This window comes from Cydia strobilella, chromosome 5 (assembly GCF_947568885.1).
Source record: "Cydia strobilella chromosome 5, ilCydStro3.1, whole genome shotgun sequence".
In the NCBI taxonomy this organism is placed as follows: domain Eukaryota; kingdom Metazoa; phylum Arthropoda; class Insecta; order Lepidoptera; family Tortricidae; genus Cydia; species Cydia strobilella.
Genome location: NC_086045.1, coordinates 18,381,962 through 18,407,209, shown reverse-complemented (window position 1 = coordinate 18,407,209; position 25,248 = coordinate 18,381,962). Strand labels below are relative to the sequence as shown.

General features: G+C 39.3%; 1 protein-coding gene across 1 annotated transcript in view; it reads right to left on the bottom strand.

Moving 5' to 3' along the window:
• Positions 1-25,248, bottom strand: part of LOC134741557 (tyrosine-protein phosphatase 10D-like) — a 71,454-nt gene that overhangs the window by 28,639 nt on the left and 17,567 nt on the right. The window contains exons 4-10 of the mRNA XM_063674383.1: positions 21,167-21,356; positions 10,706-10,809; positions 10,026-10,297; positions 9,304-9,500; positions 8,412-8,521; positions 6,861-7,021; positions 190-364 (exon numbers count right to left, since the gene is read on the bottom strand). Of these exons, the coding sequence (XP_063530453.1) occupies positions 190-364; positions 6,861-7,021; positions 8,412-8,521; positions 9,304-9,500; positions 10,026-10,297; positions 10,706-10,809; positions 21,167-21,356 (1,209 nt within the window). The remainder of the gene's footprint in view (positions 1-189; positions 365-6,860; positions 7,022-8,411; positions 8,522-9,303; positions 9,501-10,025; positions 10,298-10,705; positions 10,810-21,166; positions 21,357-25,248) is intronic.

Sequence of the window (25,248 nt, the reverse complement as noted above, 5' to 3'; positions counted from 1 at the left end):
AGCAAGTTCCGCTCGCAGTGGAAGGCGGGGATAAGGAGCGATCCTTGCGTGGTGCGAACCACGGGTGCCAAGATTCGCGTGGTGCCCACTTCTACTCGGCCATTCTGGTATTGAGTATAGAGTATATAGTCACCGTAACGCCTCCAGAGTAGTTCCTACAGGGTAAAGTTCGGCCACCGACCGGCTTACCGTCTTAAAGGTGTACTCGGGGTCGTCCAAGTCCGCGCCGGGCTCGGGCCGGCGGCGGTGCCGCAGCTCGTAGTGGTCCTGCCGCGAGTTGACGTCGGAGCTCCACGCGAGCGACAGCTGCCGCGCCGCGCCGCCCCAGGTGCGCACCACGGGCGCCAGCGGTCGCGTGGCGGCGCTGTGTAACATAAATATTTAAATTTATACTTTGACAAGCCTATTTTTCAGTAAAGAATACCAAAGTAGGCGCGAAGGGTCGTGTTTTCGCGCCCTTTTCTCTTGGTTTTTTGGTTTGGACTGTAGTTTGTTTATTCTATAACAACGTAAAACGTAATTGTCTTCGGTTACCGCGATAATTATTCATGAAATAAAACAACGGATTACATCGCGTATAATGAGTTTCAAATACATCCGGACGTTTCGAGCTCTTTACAGCGTTCGTGGCCAATGCCAATGTCACACTTAATCTCTGAATTCTGCTTTCCGTGTTTTCTGTGTCTTATTAGATAATCTTACATTTTGTTTTATTAAAGTAGGCTGAGGCTGAGGAGTTGAAGTATAAGTTCAAAAGCATTTGCAGTCAAGAAACGGTATTTATTGTATTGGAGGGTTATAAATATAATTGTAATGTTAGAGTTACAATACAATTATATTTATAAACCAGAGGGCGCCAGCATAGCTTGCCCTGTCAATCCCTAGAATTGTGTAAATTTTTTGTTTTTTTAATGCCCTGGATGCCAGCCCTTTAAGCCAAATCTCATAGAAAAAGGGGCAAGCAATGATGGCGCCATCTCTGCAAACCTTTGACAGTTGCCAAACCCCATTGTTAACGTCGTGCAACATATTGTCATGTCCGAGATTGGACGCAGCTCGCTGAACACTTGAACAGCAGCTCGCCGTGCGTGCATGAGATCGCGGATATCATTGATATTGATTTTTATTTTTAACGCAAAAAGTAATCCATGTTTTTTTTAAAGATTTTTTCGAAGAAATTTTCACGTTCATAGCTCTTGTGCAAATAGTTTTAAACCTATGTTCGTGATTTTTTTTTCTATCAAGCAAAAGTAATCAGGTTTCGAATCGATGAAGTTTCTAGAGAGTCCTCAAGATTCTATTCATATTTTTTGACAACCGTATTATGGTCTAAAAAAGCGCTACAATTTTTCAACATTCTCCTGCAACTTAAGTTCAGTATATATTAACTGACAGACAGTGCAGTGCAGACACTAGCCTATCTAAGTGTCCCACTGCTGGGCAAAGGCCTCTCCCTTTGATTTCCACGACTCCCAATTTGATGTTTCCACCGGCCAGTTGTTCAGGAAGCTGTCCAGGTCATCCCGTTATCTTGTCCCTCTCTTCCACGTCCCTCTACCGAACCTGTTATTGTTGAAGTAAAAGACATCCTATTTCTGATGCATTCATCATTGTATCATTACTCATTGCCCAATAATTAGTGTTATTATCAGCGATAAAAAGCACACCTGTGTTTGATAAGCGATAATAAAACCCGACTTGATTTTGGATAAAGACAATTAAATTTTTGATGTCAATTGAAGTTGTAGTCATGTTGTTTTTGGTTGTGTTCGCGGCGCTAGCGGCGTTTGCCAGCGGGCAGACCACACAGGTCAGCCAATGTGAGTATTTACAGCTCCACTCTCAATCTAACCGTCGTTGGACCTTAAGTAATATTTATTACAGCGCATCACCATCAAATTGCCTTACAGCTTGGGGAAAATTTAAATTAAGGTACCCAGAATAAGTATAGTATTATACGATTATTATAATACCACATACCTAGTCTAGCCCTAAATTTTGTTACAAAGTTAACTGTCTCTAGAGACTATAACTTTAAAGTTATTTAATAAAGTTTTATATACCTAATAAAGGGACCTAATAACGCATAAAATGCCTAATAATTATTCCATGTTGCCAGCCCTCACCTTAATACATGCCTTTTAAGAAGCAAGCAAAGAGGGAAGAGGGCCTAATTTACTGACCATTTGTTGCGGAAATATGATATTCTTGTTCTGAAAAAAATTACATTAAAAGACGTAACTCCTACTTCCCATACCTGAATATGGATTAATTTACAATGGTTTTTTTTTGGAAATTTAACCTCAAAAAGAGTGGAGTTTTGAACGATTTGTACGCGTACGAAGTGTCGGGCGGAGACTCGTGCAGTAATAATAAAATATCTTTTTCACCACGTCATCGTCAGCTCCGAAAGGAATTTGGAAAATGAGATACGATTTGTAGTTTTACAGCTAATGTTTTCCTCGCATTGGTGAGGTTAAAAGTTTGTTTCACTTGGTAGCAAAGTTTGTTTAAATTTCGTGCCTTGAATTGAAACCCTCGAAATGTTCAAATTCCACTTTTTATAATCATCTGCTTGTTCGGGTATCAATATTGGCAAGAGGGATTAAACAACAACTTTGCCCCTTTGTGTACTAAGTGACTATTGTACATTATTTGGTTGCAGGCACGCAAAATCGCGGCGATGTTCCCATAAACACGTATATTGCTGGGTGCGAGGTCCCGCCCTGCGGCCTCCCGCAGCTGGAGGATGCCGTCATCAACATCGTCTTCAGGGCTCGTGAGTGACCCCTGCTCTTATTACAATATAGCTTTTTATATACAGGCTGCTTTTTTAACCCTTGGCCAATATTGTGAGCTGAATTTATGCGAGTATGTAGGTCATACAGGCCATACTAAGTAACTTCTACTGTGGGACCGCCGAGCCCGAAATAGCAAAAAAAAAAATTGACTCGCATAGAAAACATCGACATTCAATCAGCCTAAATATATGAAACAGACATTTTTTTCTCATAGTAAAAGTTGCTCAGTATGACCTACATATACTTATATATTCACCTCACACTCTGTATACTTGACTGTACTGTACATAACCCCTTTACATAGCTCCGGTGCGTGTTGAAAATGTTTTTAGGTATTCATTCTCTTAGCGCCACCGCCACTTGCACCATCCCGCTAACCCGGGGTTAACCGGTTAAACCTGGAGTTACCATGATTACCAGTACAATTCGACACTGGGTTAACGGTTTAACCAGTTAACCCCGGGTTAGTGGGATGGTGCAACTGGCCCTTAGAATGATAGAATTCCCACTCCCACCACGGAATGGGCATATATATTGCATACATACATATAATCACGCCTATTTCCTGGAGGGGTAGGCAAAGACCACGGATTTCCACTTGTTACGATCCTGGCATACCTCTTTCGCTTCTTGCACTTTCATAACATTCCTCATACACGCTCGCCGGTTTAGGGTGCTCTCGACCTGGCCTTTCTTCAGGACTTCCAACTCCCGCTTGTACTTCTCCCTTATACACTCTCTTTGTTAGCCTCCTTTCACTCATTCTTTCCACGTGTCCAATCCATCTCAACATACCTTTCTTAATTTTTGTCACTACATCTTCGTTCAGTCCACAATTTTCCCTTATATATTGAGCACAGTGAGCATAAACTAACGTTTGAGAAATTTAAATCCTACAAAACCCTGGTTGACATAACCAATAGGTAAAACTAAATAACTATCCTACGGGTGAACGGGTGTCAAGACAAACTTAATCTATACATTTTTCATATATTAAAATATCCTATTGTATTTCGGTGCCTATTAAAGTGACATTTTTATTTATTTACTGATTGTTAGATACCGTTACAAGTGAAGTCATTTCAACTCATTTACATTAAAAATACTGTTAAAAACGGAGTATTTACAATGTATATTTGTTTTGGCGAGTTACGATTATTATTTCGATGATTATTTCGGCGCAGTCAGTTACTCCGCGAAGATGGCATGTACATGGGTACAAGAACACGTTGCGCAGTAAGCGACTGCCTGCTTTTGCCCAAGCGCGTTTGCATTCTAAGACAAATAATCCTAAGAAATGTGTCCTAATTTGTTATCGTTGCAAGGATCAAGGTATTTTTTTAAAGTGGAACACCGCGAACGCCTTCGACTGTACAACTGTACAACGAAACAAATATGTGTATTTTCAGCTCACACCATACACAGCATGACAACACTGGCAACAGCCTACTTGCCGGGTCTATTCGGGATCGAAGTGCCCATACCCTACAGCCTGCGAGAAAAAGCAGTCACCTGTAATTTCCTAGACAACTCCTACTGCCCTGTGCTGGAGGGCGAAGTCCTGCAATATACACTGCTCATGTATATAGAGTCCACTTTTGTTGCGGTAAGTGGCTGATACCCGTACTGCGTATCTTTGGTACAGTTAATTGATCAATCGTAAGTCGAGATGTGGTTAAATGACGAGTGTCTCGCTGGCATTAATCAAATATGATCGATATCGATAAAAAAAAATCGAGCGCTAAGATGATTACGATCCCTGATCAGTACATTATTGCAGAGGCTGGGAAATAGCAATTCGTGGGTAAAATTCGATATTACGATTTATGATGTAAAGCTGAGTCTGACAAAGAAGACGAATCCACGAATTGCTATTCCTGCCGAAGCACATACAGTGATTTTAAGCGCTGAGACCCGAATGAAATATACTGCTTATATTGTACAATTATTTTGAATGAACATGGCAGTATGAGTTGTGGCGTAAACTTGTAAAAAAATAAGTAACGGGGAAATTGTTTTTAACGTTTCTAATGTGAAGGTAATAATTGATTATTTTACCTTATTTCCCCTGGTTTAGGTTAGGTTCGAGTTCCGCAGCGCTGTCTATTGAACGGAAGCGGAGTTCATTTGAAGCAGGTCTCAGTTCCATCCATTGTGTTCGGCGCTTAGACCTCGAGTTAAAATAATTCAACTTCTTTTCAATAACTAGATGGTCCTGAATATTGTAGGAACGCGACATTGTATAGACAGTGACCGTCTTATTGTTTTATTCGAAGTACCTATTTTTTGTACAGGGCATCTCTCCCACGATCGAGTTCCGCATCACGGATGACAACAACGTGCCCTTCATGTGCATCCGCGTGCCCGTTGTCATCCTGCAGCCCAACTCGAGGCTCGCAGCCTCCAACAGTACACAACTCGACAATAACTAACTATATAATCAAGCCGCGATCAGGATGCGGCAAATATTACATTTTTAAATGAATGCGTGAAAAGACATAGTCAACTGTAGTGTACGTAGATAAATAAAATTACTCATTTCATTACAATGTTTCAAAAGAAGAAAAATAAAACGTAGAAATTATAATAATAAAGTAAAATACAAATACTTGTTGTTGTGTTGCGGTTCGCAAACATTGAACCACAAATCAATTACTCATTACACAAATACATGCAAACATTCGTATCCGCTGAACGCGCCGCTGCCGCTGAATGCTTACCACTGAGGCTGTACACTTAATATTATATTAACCTAGAATGTATGTGTGCTATAGTTGGGCCTACTGTCACAAGTATGACCATACTTACTGGGAGGTTAATGTAAACTGTATCATCACGAAAAAATATTAAACCAAATAATAGTTATTTGTTTTACAAGGGGGCAAAGTTGTTAACCTCTCGATACCCGATTGATACCCGAGCAAGCGAAATAGTCCAAAATTGAATTACGAGCGTATCGAGTGGTTCGAAAAGTGGAATCTTAAGCGTTGCGAGGGTGTCAAAGCACGAGGGTTAAACAAATGTTGCCCCCGATTGAACCACAATTTTTTTTACCACACCAATCATGAATCTAGTATAAAACGTCTTATGTATCTTTCAGTAGGAGTAGCAGAGAAAGCGTTATTATTGTTTGTCCTTGTTACAGTCTCACATTTTTTTTTATTCCCCACCGTAAATTTGTATGGTTTATGGTGGACTACAAATCTACTCGACCAATCATATTGTCGCATTGCGTATGTTCTGTCCCTCTCGGGCGCACGCAGTAAGCCACTTCTATACGATTCTATCTTCTATGACACCAATGCAAGGAAAATACTAACTACTATACTAAGTTATCTCTGCAGCTTACTGTACTCACACACTTTTTTATATGACATGTAACCATAACAACTGTGTATGTTCAAGCGAAATAAATAAATTGAATTGAATTAAATTTTATGTAGGATTTTTATATTTTGTATTGGCTGAATCAATCAATCAATCAATCAATAATTTATTTCGAGAATAAATTATTGATATCAAACTTGGAAACTAAAATAAGGAATTATATGTATAAAAGGGCGAAGATTAGCTCGTTGCAAGGATCGAGGCATTTTTTTTGTAAGTGGAATACAGTGAACGCACTCGACTGTACATGAAAATGCAATACGAGTGTGAATACTAAATGACTAAATATTGGGCTGTTTTACAACACTTAGCCACGATATGCATTATCTAGTAGGCCATACAGAACGAATCCATACTAATATTATAAATCCGAAAGTGTGTCTGTCTGTCTGTTATGTCTTCACGCTTAAACCGCTGAACCGATTAAGTTGAAATTTGGTATAGAGATAGTTTGAGTCCCGGGCAAGGACATAGGGTAGTTTTTATCCCACAAATCATCCTTTAGTGTGAAAAGGCGGGTGGAAGTTTGTAAAAAACAGATTGGGTAAAAAATAAGCGAAGTCGCGGGCAAAAGCTAGGATCAACTCTAAAATTGCAAGAAAAGTGTTTGTGATGGTAACCCCCCCCCCCCCCCCCTCCGGGTTACATCGGTGGGTGGGTGTCGTGACATACCTAAAGGTGGTCTCGGCGCTGTCGACGCCGCGCGACACGGCGGTGACGGCGACGGTGTAGTTGCGGCCCGGCAGCAGCTGCGCCGTGTCTAATGTTATGTTCGTGGCCGGCGTCGTCTGCGTGCTGCTGTCGCCGGACCCGTGGGCCTCGTGGTACGACACCTGACGGTTACAGGACAATGGTGTTGAAGACCGACAAGTGTTCACTACATAGGGCACTGGAAACATGTCGAGGTATTGAGAATTACCCCTCTCTTTTAGAAATCATATACTGACGTTCCCTAACCTAATTCAGTGGTTAGAACTGGTGATCAATTAAACCAATGAGGATATAATAAGATAGAGCGGTACTGTCATAGTAAATTTTGTAACCACTGTAAATTCACTGCCATCTATCGACATACTTTAAAACTAAAAATGAAGATTTATAAAAATACGTTAAAATGTATTTAAATATAGATAAATTATTTTTTTATTTGCATTAATTATTTTTATATGATTTTGACCCATGTTCTTTCATTGGTATGCGTTAAAATTATAAATAACAAACGAAACAGTCAACGCCCTCTATACGAGTGTAGGCAAAAACTAGTGGCGCCATCTGATTTTTTACCAAATTTTCGTGATTTTCGAGGCACGTTTTTTCCTTAGACTGTATCCATCTATTACGGAGTTATATCTATCTTTGATTAAACTAACATCTATATATAAAACAAAATCAGGCAAGTCACACCATTTATAACTCGAGAACGGCTGGATCGATTTTAATGATTTTAGATTTGCCGGCTTCGTCTCTGCCCCGATAAGGTGAATAGCTATTGACACATTCCGCCATCATAACATCATTGCCGAAAACCCGACTATTACCCGATGGTATTTTATGATTTCGTTCTCAGACCGGAGGACCCGAGCTGGCCTGGCGCGGTCTTGTTTGGCTGAGTGTGAGTGACTATGAATATGTCAAAATATCGGAAAGGTAGGTGGTGTACAGGTAAAGTATTTCGTAAAAATCATTATGGATATCGTTATCCAGGTTCTCGGGGGTGCGGATTTCGAAAATTATTACTATTTCAGAATTCAAGACATAAAACTTTTTCGTAAAATTGTAATAGAAATCGTTTTCTAGGATATAGGGGGTACGGATTTTGATAATAATGACATTCATTGACTGGGGCCGTAAGAAGTTCGCCGTTACTGCTATTTAGGAAATAAATACAGTCAATTACAACGCCTTTAGACAAATGGCTAGCCTAAGATAAGTGCTCTATTATAAAATACATTTTGGAGTAGGCACAATGTAAAGCTTGGTAGGTTATACCGCGTACCACCGCCGGACAACCAAGCGTCGAGGGCAACTTTATTCTAAACGATGTCAAATTCACACAAAGCAATTTGCCTAGACTTTCTTATTGTAAACTGCTAAAGTGAAGAAGGAATTCGTCCCTAGTCTGCATTCTCTGATATTATACAGCTTAGGTCTCTTTAAACCAAGAGCAGATTTTTGACTTTCTATCAGATGGAACTAGGCTCGGTTTGTATTTGTAATACCAACCTTATATTCGTCTTGTGTGCTGCCTTCGGCGGGCGTCCACCACACGAGGATGCCGCCACCATCGGTCTCGTTTTGGTAGCGCCACTGCAAATCTTGAACCGGCAGAGGTTCTGCAAATGAATAAAAAAAAAAAATGTTAATACATCTTTATACAATTTGACTTAGCCCCGAAGTAAACTTGAGGAGGCTTGTGTTGTGGGTAATCAGATAATGATATATACAATTTAATATATTAAAAAAAACCGGCCAAGTGCGAGTCGGACTCGCGTTCTAAGGGTTCCGTACATTACACAATTTAAACAATGTATTTTTTATGTGAAACGTGAGTGAAATGTCTAAAAAACCGGCCAAGTGCGAGTCGGACTCGCGCACGAAGGGTTCCGTACCATTACGGAAAAAAAAACAGCAAAAAAATCACGTTTGTTGTATGGGAGCCCCACTTAAATATTTATTTTATTCTGTTATTAGTATTTGTTGTTATAGCGGCAACGGAAATACATCATCTGTGAAAATTTCAACTGTCTAGCTATCACGGTTCATGAGATACAGCCTGGTGACAGACGGACAGACAGACGGATAGCTGAGTCTTAGTAATAGGGTTCCGTTTTTACCCTTTGGGTACGGAACCCTAAAAACCCGTAGGGGTTGGATCAAAAACTAAGTAATTGAGTCCGACTCACGCTCGACGTGATCTCTATGGGCGCGGGCCAGGAGGTGACATTGCCGGACATGGTGTTGAGGGTGACGGTGTAGTGACCCTCGGGATGGGATGTGTAGTAGTACTCACTGAGCGTGATCTCTATGGGCGCGGGCCAGGAGGTGACATTGCCGGACATGGTGTTGAGGGTGACGGTGTAGTGACCCTCGGGATGGGATGTGTAGTAGTACTCACTGAGCGTGATCTCTATGGGCGCGGGCCAGGAGGTGACCTTGCCGGACATGGTCTTGAGGGTGACGGTGTAGTGCGCGCCGGGCTCGAGCCCCTCGAAGCTGACGGCGGGCGTGTCGTCGCGCGCGCGCAGCACGGGCGCCAGGCGCCGCGCCGCGCCGCCGCCGCCCGACACCGACACTTGGTACTTCTCGAACTCGCTGTTAACATAAGTATATTAGAGGTAGTGATATAGTATAGGTAGTAGGTGCGCTCGCGGCAACACGTGCATTGATATCCCGAGCGAACGTCTCAGTTAAAACAAAGATAGATATAACTCCGTAATAGATGGATACAGTCTAAGGAAAAAACGTGCCTCAAAAATCACGAAAATTTGATTCTCGATCAGATGGCGCCACTAGTTTCGGCCTACTCTCGTATAGAGGGCGTTGACTGTTTCGTTTGTTATTTATAATTTTAACGCATACCAGTGAAAGAACCTGGGTCAAAATCATATAAAAATAATTAATGCAAATAAAAAAATCATTTATCCATATTTAAATACATTTTAACGTATTTTTATAAATCTTAATTTTTAGTTTTAAAGTATGTCGATAGATGGCAGTGAATTTACAGTGGTTACAAAATTTACTATGACAGTACCGCTCTATCTTATTATATCCTCATTGGTTAAAAGTTTGGCCTATAGTAGGTACATGAGCGGCGGAACTTGAATGTGTGGATACCTCTCCTCCTTGGGCGGCAGCCAGGTGACCCTAAACTTGGTGGGCGTGACGTATCGCGCGGGTATCTGCACGTCGCGCGGCCGCAGCGGCACGGTGCGGTACTGCGCGGTGGTGGGCGCGCTGATCTCCGGCTCGGACACGGTCTGCACGGAGATGTTGTACGGCCGGCCCGGCACCAGGCCCTTGAAGGCGGCCTGCGCCGGCCCTGGCGGCTCGCCTTCTTTCTCTACGTAGAGTTCCGATTCCCGCGCGTCGGGTGGTACGATTGACACCTGTAGTTAGGAAGGAAACAGTATAGTATCGGCGCGAAATTAAATAATTGGGTAATTCACCCTTGTGTAAGTAGTGTAACTCGTTCGTTGCCATGAATACTGTTGGTTGTACATGGGAAAAATAACTTAAATAATTAGATTTCCCAAACATGCATTTTGTGGCCCATCTACTAAGCATGTTAGTAGAACGTTATACAACATTTCTTCTAACCAACTGGTACAGTACTATCGTCACTTATCGTCACTTGGACTACGACCAAAAATAAGATCACAATAAAGTTGATCCACCAAATTGCAGATACCTTATCGATATATATATATAAGAAAGTTATGTAACTTCATTCCAAACGAAAGCAGCGATTAAAGAACAAAATCCCTGACTACTGAAATGAGTATATATATGCGTACCTTATAGTGTGTGTAGGCGCCGGGCGGGTACGGTGGCTGCCACAGCACCAGCAGCGTCGTCTCATTACGGAACCAAACGATGAACTTGCCCGGCGTGTTGGGCTCTGCAACAAAAAAAATATAACACAATGAATAAAAAAATGTTATAGGTTCCGTCGTCTAGTAATAATTATTATGGAAAATAAGTAAGAAGTACTTGGTCACCTAATTGTATAATGAAATACCGTATGATGTAATTGTAAATCACGTAGGATGTTTAAGTTTAAAATTAAAATGTTTCTATTAAACAAAATTAAATTGAAGTTACCACCGTAAGCAATAAGATGTACCTATGTAGGCTATGTAGGTACCTAATAATTAACTAGGCAACTAATTAGCTAAGACAGAAGTGGTACTGTATCGTCCGATATACACCTACTTCTCAATTTCGTTAAAATTTCGTCAAAATTTTTAATAAGGGCGAAAAAAACTGTTGATTTTGGAGTGTACATAGTTTTATTTAGCGGTACCAAATTGTAAAATATTTTATCTGGACTACAGTCCTTTAGCGTACCCATCTGTCAACCTTACTTCAAGATCCGCCTCCAGGGGAGAGGGAGAGAAATTAGGGGTGAATTAGCCGCTTACTGACACAGACCGAATTCCACGCGGGCGGAGCCGCGGGCACAGCTAGTGTAATATAATTATGTTTGTATAAGATAGCGCAATAAATGAATATTGTTGAAGCGATCGATATTTTGGAATGGTTAGGGAATAATTTTGCACGAATTACTTTAATTATCAGTATAAAAGTACTATCATTTATGTACTAAAATACAATATTCAAGTTTTCACTCCTGCCGGCACTCCCGGAGTGCAACCCGGTGTTTTTAGGGTTCCGTACCCAAAGGGTAAAAACGGGACCCTATTACTAAGACTCCGCTGTCCGTCTATCCGTTTATCTGTCACCAGGCTGTATCTCACTAAACGTGATAGCTAGACAGTTGAAATTTTTACAGATAATGTATTTCTGTTGCCGCTATAACAACAAATACTAAAAAGTACGGAACCCTCGGTGCGCAAGTCCGACTCGCACTTGGCCGGTTTTTTTTTACATATGACACGTTGCAGTATATAAGGGTATCCACCAGAGATCGCAAGGCTTGCGGAGCGTTTCTATCGATAAGATTCAAAACAATTTCGTTCAATACTGTCAGGCCTTGGTTTTCTCCGTAGGCTATGTACAGCGTCACGTAGTATGGGGAGACATCAATATTTTTATAAAACCTGAATCTGTACACTAACGTTTAGGCTCAGCAGTAAGCACAAAGGTCATTTGCCGTTAATAAAAGGAGTATTAGGACTAGCAAAAAATACAACACTATCTACATTACACACATCAGCGATAAATTAGCATTGCAATTAGTCACGGAAGCATATTAGCATACATTGTTTCATTTAATAAAGAATACAGTTATTAAACGTAAGTTGCAAAACTATCACCATTTGACTACTGCGACCATTAATTATGTTTCGATTGTTCTTAATTTGTAATTTTTTTTATCTTTTTTTTAATGGCATCGCGCTCCTGGCGCATTCAGCCAAACGAGTAAAACGGGGAAACGGAATTAAAGGATTACAGTATAACGGATAAGACGGAATTTTGGATGGATCAGGGAAAGGTAAAGTATAATAAATTAAAGTTTTATATTATGACGTGATAGGAATGAATATAATACTTTAAATATACCTGGAGAGGAATCATTAATATGCAGAAGTGATGTAATTCTTAAAATGGGGCGTGACGCTATAAAAAAAAAAAACAATCAGTAACTATGACAAAATAATTCAATCATGTACTTATAGTTATATAAAAACTATCATCATTCGCTTGCCCTTGTCCCATTCACTTGGGGTCGGCGCAGCATGTCTTTTTTTACATACCTCTCTGTCACCCGTCATCTCATCATTCACTTGCGTTCGTTTCATATCATCTCTCACACAGTCCATCCACCTTTTCCTCGTTTTTCCTCTCCTCGTACCTCCCTCCACATTCTTTCTTAATGGGTGTTATTTAATCGATCTGCAAAATATTCCTATTTTGATGAACAAAAATATATATTTGGTCAGCCATGTGAATGTGACTGCTAATAATCATCGATCTTGCTGACCAAATAATAATTTTGCAGCTCAACTATTTATTAAGCAGATGGATATTGGTTATAATGTTGACCGTTTGTGAATTATTTGCTGAACAATAGTTGCAGCTCGATTTTTATTTATTGCCGGCAACATATTTGTATGCTGCCCAAATGATTTAATGGCTATTTTTTTTGCAGATCAGTTTTAAAAATGGCTAATGATCAGCCACACACACACAGCACACATTACTTCCCATTCTGAATACCATTCTCGTCACATGATTTGATAATATAAATGATTATAAATGCTATCCTATGACGGCTATGACCATATGACAAACAATAAAAATGCAAGGAATCTCGCGATCGAACGTTCCCACGCCGTGTTATGATGGGACAAAAAAGGAGTTACATTTCCTATGACGTAGTTCCCTTAGTTCCGAGTGCACATCTGTTTAGGGAAAATAAACGAAATAATGCCTGTTATGTAGCGCACGTATGCGCGTCTCTCTTAATAACAACCTATTCTATAAAGTATAAAGGAAAAAGACTGTGAAGGACCATTTTTTTGATCAGTACATTGCATCAATGTTTATAATTCTAATCACAATCTGGCGTTCAATCGATATAATCGTAGAACGTATATATTAATAAACATTAAAAGTAGCACTGTAATAAAAATTAGCCTAGTTCTAAGTATATTCATATTTATTTAAACGTATTGCCAAACAATAGATTCGAATCGCATGAAATATTAGTAATAAAGAATTAAAAAACAAAACTTCACAGCCCTGATCCCAGACCCAGACTACTGAAATTTTTTATATTCATATTGTTCTAGAATAGGCCCCTGTGGAATCCCCTCGCTGTATCGCAATGCTTATGCTTTGATCACAAAAGCTACGTACCTAATAAGCAGCCCAAAAATGTGCCTAATGCGGTTTTGTTACTTTTTAGGGTTCCGTACCCAAAGGGTAAAAACGGGACCCTATTACTAAGACTCCGCTGTCCGTCTGTCCGTCTGTCACCAGGCTGTATCTCATGAACCGTGATAGCTAGACAGTAGAAATTTTTACAGATGATGTATTCTGTTGCCGCTATAACAACAAATACTAAAGACAGAATAATATAATTATTTAAATGGGGCTCCCGTACAACAAACGTGATTTTTTTTTGCGGTTTTTTTTTTTGTAATGGTACGGAACCCTTAGTGCGCGAGTCCGAGTCGCACTTGGCCGGTTTTTCTACATTCATTTTCTGTTGGAACCTAACAAGTTCTGAAAATATTGAGATATATGTCCTTTTTGAATCGGTAGTATTTTTTAGTTAGGCCATTGCCATCGTATTTTACTATATATTCTTATTAAAAGAAACATTATTTACTCTCATAATGATATCTTAACAAAGCATGTCGTTGTCGCTCTCACATCTCACATAATAAAGTCAAGCACGCGTCGCGAATCCGCCGCGGAACGAAAATTAACATAGTAAGGCTACTGCTACCAACGAACTATTTAAAAGTAAACTATTTATTCTATTCTATTCTATTCTAAAACAGTGAAATAAATATGAAGGTAGGTGTTGAAATTTCTCATATAGGATATTATTGGTGGCAAGCAGCGCCGTAAGTAGGTACCTACTTTTATGGGATTTATTTTCTTATACCTACCTAAGTACCTAAAAACTTGTTTTGTGATCGTTAATAAAAACTGAGTCGATAGGCATTGAAAAAAAGTGAAAAACGATAAAATACCTAAGAGTAGGTACGTTTTTTTGCTGAATGTAGTTCCCCTATGCGGACAATAGATTATTTAGTGTAACAGACCAGTTCTGGAAAACTCCTAAAAAAAGTTTGATCATATTTACAATATGTATATTGTAAATTTAATTTACCAAGAAGAGGAATCAATCACTTTGCCTGTAAGTTTTACTACAAGTGACCGGTTTTCTTTGCTCTAAATGTCTAGGTTTCATCTCTTGGATAATTGAAATTTATAAGCTAAATGTAATTAATAACGTGCTGTTAAAACTAGTCTACGCTACGCAAATATTAACGAGGTCTGTATGCTCCTTAGTGTACTCAATAAGTTTTTGGCAAAAATTTCATTTTTGGTACAAACTTTTGTCGCTGACATGCACATCTTCCCACAGGCAACTAAAAGTCATCGAGACAATTCTAACAACCCTAAACACAATTAGTTTGCGTTGTTTTTAAGAAAATAGCCAAAAAGCGACCATTTCAACCCCCCCCCCCTTTTTATCTCCGAAACTACGGGGTCTAAAATTTTGAAAAATTCCTACCGTTAACCATTTCGTTGAACTTGACTAAATGCACGCAGCTGCATCTTTAAATCATTAAAAATAGTATAAAGCCACCTTTCGGTGTGTTAGAATTTAAAATCAGTTTCAACTAGTTCCAATTACATTGTGCGTGTGGAGGAGTAACAGGCTACGCGTACGCGGTGAGGTAGTTCCGGGTCCAAGGTGACGGTAAGCCGAGCTCGCACGTTCTCCGCTGGCTAGGAATCCTCGGGGAGAGAGCCTAAAGGATTTGCCACACTGGATGCATTCTGCGGTCAGCGGTCAGGTCAAACCCGCATTATGTATGAACAACATTCACAGCAACCTTTGAAGTTGAAGTTTGACCTGACCGCTGCCCGCAAAAGATATGTGATTATTCTGTTTGTCTGATTGTGCACTATCTTCGAGTAGGAAAACCTTGTTTGAAATGATTTAGATTTTTTGCATTTAATTTATAGTTTTGAATTTGATATAAAGATATTTTTATTGTAAACCATACCAGTCCACTTAAATTAGTACATTCAAAAACATTTGGTATCATTCTCTAATGCGGTATTCCTTCCGACCCCTACGGATTTTTAAGACATTTCACTCACGTTTCACATAAAAAAAATACATTGTTAAAAATTGTGTAATGTACGGAATCCTTGGAACGCAAGTTCGACTCGCACTTGGCCGGATTTTTAAGAAACTTCAGGTAAATCACATTTTAAGTTTTGGTCCTATTCACCCCGGTTGACGGTATATGTATGATATTTATGTATGTATTTATTACACATTTTTGTTTTTCTGTTCTTGTTCTCCATTTACTTTTGCTATACCCTTATATTTCTTCCATACGGTAATTTCTACTACCTGAGGGTGGTCTAAAAGAGATTACTTTTTAGCGATAAGACCGCCTGTTGTTGCTTAGTTTTTTATGTTAATTTGCCGTATCTAATCTCGTTTTCATTGTGCACAATAGATTTAAATTTAAACTGCCAAATACAAATACAGGAACGAATAAATGCTCCATATAGCGTCACATAAAGTCATATTGTATTGAAATATTGCAATTTGACGCTTTACGCACTTTACGCAGCGTAAAAGCTCTTACACACTAGCGTGTGGACCGGAGTCCAAGAGTACCTATAGAGCTACTGGCGTGGTATCCGTCGGCATTTGATTTGGAAACATATTGCGCGATTTGCGCGTTATTCTAGCAGGTGATGTCAAAAGCGAAGCGCGCGGGCGCCCTGGTTCTGTCACATTTGCAAATAAACGCATACCAGCTATGAAGTAATTTTAACTGTCTATCGTATATTTTAGTTTTTTTTTTTACAGTCAGCATCAATAATAGATTAGACTACGCGTCAAAACTATCTACCATTTTCTAATAGCTTTACAAAAAGAGATACTCGTACGTGTCTTGACAAAAACCTGGAAGTTTATAAGTCTGATTGTAGTAACAGGTTATGTATTTGGTCTGGGTGCGTTATAGATATGATCTATCGTGTCAAAAGTGACATTTCAGGTTGAAGAAATGTCACTTTTGACACTGACGTCATATCCATACCAAATCCAGATCAAATTCATAACCTGTTATTACAATTAGAATATACTTCCATGTCTAGCATGAGTTGCGTTCTCGCGCGCGAGTCCATACTTGAAGTCGCGCTAGAATCGCTAGATGTATGGAGTCAAACCCTCTGGTGTTGCGGGTGTCCAAGGGCGGCGGTGATCGCTTACCATCAGGTGATCCGTCTGCTCATTTGCCTCCTATATCATAAAAAAAAGTCGCGCGCGAGTACGCAACTCATGCTAGCAGGTCAGGTCAAATTTATAACCTGTTATAACAATTATTAGAATACCTAAGCCTCCATGTTTTAGGATTGTTAGAATCGTTCACTAGATAGTTGATCGTTGAAATACAATCAGTCGGCAATAAAAGTTTGTATCAAAAAATAACATTTTAACAAAAAACTTGTTATAGGTACATGTAGTGCATAATTAATTTTTTCCATCCTTTCACGGAAACGTAGGACCGTATTTTGTTATGTCAGTCAGTCTCGGTACAAAAAGTACTGAGGTTGACTGAAGTAGCATAACAAATACAAACGTATCCGTGCAAATACGATGGACAACAATTATGCACTACATCTTAATTAGTCCAAATATTCGAAAGATACACGAAATATTAATTGAGACAAGTGGTATGGATGGCATTGCGTGGTTGTTATGACAAGTGATGTCACCGAGCGACCAATGTCGCCCTAACGAACCATGAAGGAGACAATAGGCTTTGACGCGCCGCTAAATTTAGTTAAATTTTAATTTTACAAACAACAACGGAACGTGTAATTTTGTATCGAACGAAAAGACCGAACTACGGAGTCAAAATGTACAAAAATATGTTTTCTTAGTTATCGTTATCAATTTTATAACAGAACCTCATTTTTCTCTTTTCCTCTCATGTGAAAGGGGCTAAGGGGCCTATCAGTCTGCCGGACGATATCGGCCTGTCAGTTAGAACAAAAATTTGACAGTTCCGAACAACTGACAGGCCGATATCGTCCGACGGACAGATAGTCTGAGGGCCGGGCCGGTGAAGGAACGATGATGCAATATCTGTTTTAATTCATGTTGTATGTAAACATACTTATATATAATTTATTCACGTGCAGCGTGCTCACTGCCCTCACTGGCCATACTCGTCCTACCATAAATGCTGGTTTTAGTGGTTTTACTATAATATTGTCTTCGGTTACCGCGATAGTTACTCATGAAATAAAACTATGAAAACGGATTATATCGCGTATATTGAATTTATAATACATCCCGACGTTTCGAACTTTTTACAGCGTTCGTGGTCAACGGGTGACTGAGGAAAAATTACAAAGTGCAAAAATACCCACATACTAAAATAATGAACAATCATAGACTACAAACTTTAAGGCTGGTTGTACATGCAAAATCGGTTCATAAGGCTAGTTATACACTACAATTATTTCCAAGTAAAGATATATATATATACGCGATAAAAACTACGCCGGCTCCAACCCTACACCACGGACCCGAGAAGATTTAATTCCCTCCTAAATTGTAGGAGGGTATCCCAATATGGGACCGGCAACAAACTCGGCGGGACACATCTTTTCAAAACATCAGAATGTCCAGCATCATCCAACACTAAGGTCTCACAGTCTATGTCTCGCTTGCTCCTTTATCAGATGGACTACAGGATCCCAAGCTGGTAGTAGAGAAAAGTCATCTTTCCTATTAAAGTTTGGATATTTCTTAATCTCAATGGCCTCGCGCAGCATTCTGGTTTTACTATAAGTAAATAAAAAATATTTTCTTGAATTTTTTTCGATCCATATTCCGTTGACTTTTATCAAACTATATTGTTTTCACCTCAGCAGCTCGAACAAGCCTACTTTCCTCACTCTAGGGAGTGAAACAAAGTAGCTTTTTACTTTAGTGAAGGCCATGAACTGCCACTTCATACTTCTATTACAAATTCGTTTTTTTTGTTTCTCTGTATTATGTGTAATTCGAAATACATTTTAACCTTTAATATGTTCTCACTACTGAGGTGAAAAATTATATGTGTCACACGAGAGCAAAGTTATTTTACATCTCGTGTTTTTGAGTCCCTCGCTACGCTCAAGATTCTAACTTAGAATCACTCGCTTCGCTCGTGATTCAATTATAGAATCTTTCACTTTCTCGGGACTCAAAATCAACAGCACAAATAACTAATTAGCGCTCGAACGGAGTGAGAATAAAGAGTAAGTTAAATAATGTCGTCAAAACGAGGTACCTTCCATCCCTTGCGTAACAAATTTAACAATCTACTATTCAATCGTTTTAAAAGGTTTGAAAGAATGAGTCCTACTTAAGGCGTTCAAAAATTGAGAATTTTTGAATGCTAGTATATTGAAAGCCAACAATCCACAAGGACGCGCAACACAACACAACTGAACAACGCTAACGTCACTAACACGGGCGGAAAGGAAGGAAGTGGCGGTAACGTCATCGTCATTATTCATGGTCAGCACACTGACCTACAAGCTAATTTTAACGCAATATCCAATCCGCAAATATTACTCGACTGTTTTCAATGAATTCCCTATGTATGCGTTAATCGCCGTGGATGGTACTGATAGTAGGTGCAATCGACATCAAGATAATTGAATCTAAATCTACCCATTCACTTTGGCCTGGTTCGATTATCCGCGAGTGACGCAACCGACGTCACCGCGGCGGCGCGTGGTGAGGCGGTAAACTCGAAGGCATATGTCATACTCGAGCGAAGCGTGTTCCGCTTTCTTGACGGACAGCATTCGCGGTGAAAATCGACGGTCGCGGTGCAACGCGTGTTGTGCATATCCATGCGGGACCATGCTCCTGTTTACTGACTATTTGCGAAATTTGTTATAAATCTATATATATATTACGCGAGGCCGATTTTTGTTCATCCCATCAGATCTACAGTTATGGTCCGATTTTGATAAATGATATGTCATTAGATTCGTCTCATGCTACAGATTTGCAATAAGCTCTTAGTTTTTTGATTTTTTCCCGAAAAAGTACTAAAAAGTTAATTTGAAAAAATGTACCACGTGACCTTTGTTCTGACTTGAGATTGAATTGAACTCAAACCTATATCCAATGTATGTAAGGTATCCAATCCATTCAAATATTTGTTTTGAGAGTGTAACATGCTCAGAATAATGACTAAAGCATAGAAGTCGGGCAAAAATGCTTCGCAAATAGGTATACCCGTACTTTACTTCCTTACGAATTAGATAATGTGCCGAAAAGAGATGCATATATGCTTGTAATTACATATTAGGAGACAATCTTACACAGATCGACCTAGCCCCAAACTAAGCAAAGCTTGTCCACACCATTGCAAAGGAACAAGGGCCACCAATGGCCAATGTGCTGTTAGTTCACGGTGACAGCGCATCACACACGTCGGTTATTAGCGACACGCGTAATTATCACTCAATTTGCAATAGTTTCCGGAGGAGAGAAATAGTTTAATAGCATACAATTTGCGTCTCAGACAGAAAATGTAATTCTATAGTAAAAGTCTCCTTATCATAAAAAAAAAACCGGAAATTGCATTGTTAAATTGTAAATTTTTAATTAGGCTCAAATGTTTGAACATCAGCTAACAACCAAAATTACCGATAAAAATACGAGTTTTATTTCAAACAAGCCTCATCCCGCGACTTCTTTCCGCTCCCCGTTTTTCTTAATTTGATTTGAAAGAGACGTCACTACAGTGTTGCCACTTTTTAATTTTCTTATAAAAAACCCTTTTAATGGGTTGTTTACATTTTTTTAAATTCCTAAAAGTACAGACTATAAGTATTAAGTATAGAACCGACACAGAGAACCAGTATTTTGCGCCATGAGTTGTTGCCGGCCGACAACAAACTATGGAAGCGGAGCGTGAGCGTAAATTTCACGGCGTTTACGATGTTTTGGACGCGTGATTCACGCCCAACTTCCCTCGCCTACAGGTTGCGATTGCGACAATTTCATTAATTGGTATGGCTTCTCTATACGTAAGCAATAATAACTCTAATAGGACCGAGTCGCGAAACGCATCTTCTACTGCGAACTACAAATGGAAAGCGATAAGCAAGGCGGCCAGTTCTTGCGGTTCAAAGATATGTGTTCAAGCGGCATATGAAGAGAGCTCATATAGAGCCAACAACATGGAAGAGTCTAGCCAGTAACCGTCCACGTTGGAGGCATATTGTGCAGACGCAGGTGCGTCAGTTTGAAGCTAGGCGGCGCACAAACTCGACGAGCAGAAGGCCAGGCCACCTGTGGCCTTACTTTACAATTATGTCGGAGGGGTGCAGAACTCCAGCGAGTGTGGTCGCACATTCGGAATTGGCTATGTCAGTCACCTGAGAGCGCACCAGCGACGCTCTCAGCGGTAGAACGCAGTCGCTGTGGCCGAAATCGGCTAGATGATGATGATGATGATGATAATAAATTGAGAATACAGCACTCGATACTCGAGAATACTACTCACTGGTTGTAAAGTTCCGACTGGCGTAAGCCGCGCTCTCCTTGTCATGCAGCAGCGTGAAGGCGTGCAGCTGGTAGGTGGCGCCGGGAGACAGCTCCTTCAGCGTGTGCGTCCAGCCGGCGCCCGGTGTCTCCGGCGCCTCCACGGTGATGTTGCGGGCTCCGCCCTCCGCCCGCTCCGTCAGCGGGATCACCTGCAAGCGTAAGAGTCTTACAGTCTGAACTATCTCTTTCGATATAAAACTGGAGATTCTGATACTTACTATATTTAAATCCCTATTCATGAAATTTAGCAAATTGTCGTTTTTTAACAAACATAAATGTATTTTTTCATGTATAACGCTATTATTCCTTACTTTATAAAGAGTACCCACTCGCCTTTCAGTGATGGAACACACCACGAGGAAAGTGAATTCTAATGACGCCTAGTTTCCCCTCTTGAGTAGGAAGGTCAAATGGCAATCGCTTTTGTAAGTCCCTGTGTGAATACTTGGAATTACTTAGTTGACGAGCAGACATTAGTATTCTTAAGTAAGACGTGGCAAAATGTCGGGACAACGTTTAGAAAATGATATGCTTAAGAATAACTACTGTAAAAGAAAAACTTTCTTGGGTAACAGTTCCCACGTTCCCTTAAATTATATATATAACGAATAACCCGAAAATTGCCTATGTATTTTATCAGTAAGTAGAATCTTCAAATACCTGATGATTGATTGATCACCTAGTTTAGGTAGTAATTATTTTTTTTTTTGATCACCTAGTTTAGGTAGTAATTATATTTTTTTTCATTAACACTGCTATTGGCATAAAATTATTCCTAAAAGTCCAACAAAAGATATCTGGGAATTTCCAGCTGATTGGAAAATACCACCAATCAATACTTGTTTTGTACGCTATTCATTATGTAGATGTAGATAAAAACATTTGTGCCGGTGTAATGTGTCTGTGCTTTGAATGCCAATGGCAGTTTGTTGCCTTGGGCGACACAAAAGATAAATCCGGCACTCGGTAAACAGTCTAGATGCCGCCGGATAATGAATCTCGCTGCGAGGATAAAGGAATAATACTTTACAGACAGGTTTTCGCCAGTGTGCTAGCATAATGGCGAAAATGTGACTTGGATTATATACTGCAGGGCATCCTCGCGATAAGACCACACGTGCAATTGTAATCATAGTCTAACGTAATGGCTAATACAAAACAATAAACAATACGTACTAAAACATATTTGGTGTAAATAATGGCAGGTTTAGTTTATACTTGACAACTTGTGCATTTTAGAAATTAACGGAGTTATTTATCAAACTGAATATGTAGTTGATTATCGTTTCTCTATAAAAGGAAAGGACAAAATTTAACAGACATTTGCCAAGTTTTGTGAGTACGAGTAAGCATGTAATGGAAGGTTCCTAAAAGAGTTGTTTATGTACAAAAGAAAGATCCAATAAGTTCGCTTAAGCCTTGTTCACCAGTTTATTAATAACCCTAAAGTCCACGGTGGCAAACGCGTACCCTCTTTCCCCAATTTCAGGACTAGAGGAGGCCCCTAAACTCAAGTGGGAGTAGATATGCCCTGTGTGTTGAATGCATTTACTTATAGCGACAACTACTTATCAAACACCATCTTAGAAAAAAAGTCGCTACCATATCCATGCAATATTAAACCCGATGAGCTGGTAACATATGCTTTCTCACGTTTTTCTCATTTTACATATACATTATAAACACATGTCTGTCTGGGCCTTATGGCGGAAATGATTTTACGTCATACTACATGTGTAGACTGTCTGTTACTTCATAAAATAAACGAGTAAATTAAAAATGAATTAAAAATCAGGGTGAATGTTCAATTTCCGGATTAGTACAAGACTTTTAAGACTTTCAAAAATCCTTATTCTCTACTAATACTGTAAACGCTAAAGTAACACTGTCTACCTCTTTTGTTACGGAAATCATTCTACCTACGCAGACGAAACTTCAGGCAGTAGGTATATACAAACCCTAAAAAAACGATATGTATATATATACATATTTTTTTAGGATTCCGTACCTCAATACGAAAAATAAAACCCATTATAGGATCACTCGTGCGTCTGTCTGTCTGTCTGTCCGTCTGTCACAGCCCATTTTCTCCAAAACGACTAGACCAATTATGTTGAAATTTGGTACACATATGTATGTAAGTTTGTAACCCAAAGACGGACATGTAACGTAAACAAATTAATTTTAAACATGGGGGCCACTTTTGGGGGGTGGGGTGGGGTGGCCACTTGTGGGGGTCACAAATGAGAAAATTAAAAATATAAAGTTTTTCAAACTATATCGTATTACATATTAATTGAAAGAGCTCATTTTGGGAATCTCAAATATTGTAGTGTAGTCAAGCGTGAGTCCGACTTAATTACTTAGTTTTTGATCCAACCCTACGGGTTTTTAAACTCGTTTTACATAAAAAAATACATTGTTAAAAATTGTGTAATGAACGGAACCCTTGAAATACGAGTCCGACTCGCACTTGGCCGGTGTGTCCCACTACTGGGCTTGATTTCCACGACTCCCGTTGTTGAGCTTTTACGGGCAGTTACTAATGAGGCGTCTTGTCGTCCCGCCATCTCCGTCTGGGCCTGCCACGCCCGCGCTTATTTTGCGCCATCCACTTGGTGGCTATACTAGCCCACCTATGCATGCATGCGGCAGACGTGACCCGTATATAGATACCTAATTAATAATTATACTGCACCATGCACTGCATGTGATATTTAAGTTGTTAGGGTTCCGTACCTCAAAAGGAAAAAAACTACGAAACTACTGGACCAATTAAGTTGAAATTTGGTGCACATATGTAAGTTTGTGACCCAAAGATGGACATGTAACGTAAACAAATTAATTTTAAACATGGGGGCCACTTCTGGGGGGTAAATGAGAAAATTATAAATAAAGTTTTTTCAACTATATCGTGTTACATATCAAATGAAAGAGCTCGTTGTGAGCATCTAAAATATACACGGTGTTTCATGACCCACTGAAAACCTAAAAACAGTTTGTTCAGAATCGATAGGAGAAATCTAGGGTTACTTTATACTAAGATTAATATGTAGGTACACACCTGACAACTGACAAAATCAAAAACTTAAAAGTTGACGTACTCCTATTTTCCCGTCTTTTTATAGTGGCCAGGCCAGAGAAAGGCAGCTTGACTTATATTGACCGGGATATAGACCGTGATTACCTTTTGTATTATTCTAGTCTAGTGAAACTAACCGTGAATCATTCAAAACTCTAAAGGCAGCTTGATCTGAAGGAATTCTTCCAGTACGAAAACCAAATTTGTCCACCTTCGTTGTCAGTCAATAGGGGCCACTTTTGGGGGGTAAATGAGAATTTAAAAATATAAAGTTTTTCAAACTATATCGTGTTACATATTAAACAAAGCAATAATAGTACATTTCGATGCTAGTGCGGAAAGTATGTCATTACTTCACGAGTACCGAGACTCGGGACGAGTGAAGAATGACATATCCGCACGTGTATCGAACGACGTTTTTTAATACAGTTGCGAAAAAATAAGAAAAGCAACAAGTAAGGAATGGAATTAGAAACTTTTATATTATTAATTCTGTGACACTGACATCATTGACATTATGAAGAGGTGTTTTTCTAGCTTTTATTCGACTAGAATAGATTTTGTTATTATTATTGGACCCACTTGAATGAAAGTTTTTTTTCCAAATGCATGTTCTATAAGACAGAAACAATTGTAAATATTAAAACATTGTACTATTATTACCTAAATATCGTTATTTACGATTATTTGTGTATCGTATATTTATAAAAACAATATCGAATGTTGCCTTTGGAAACTTAAAACATTCTTGCAGTAAGAAAATACGCCTCTTCTATGAAGAGGTAAGTAATAAAATATGAAATATGCACATTTTTCGTATTCTTACATTAACAGTAGGTTTTTATGTTGATTACGACGTTTAAAGGAAACTAATATTAACACTCATCAATAAGTAGTCATGAATTGGAACAAGTTAGTTTAAAAAAATTGGAAAAGTAAAAAGCACTAGTTCGCGAAAA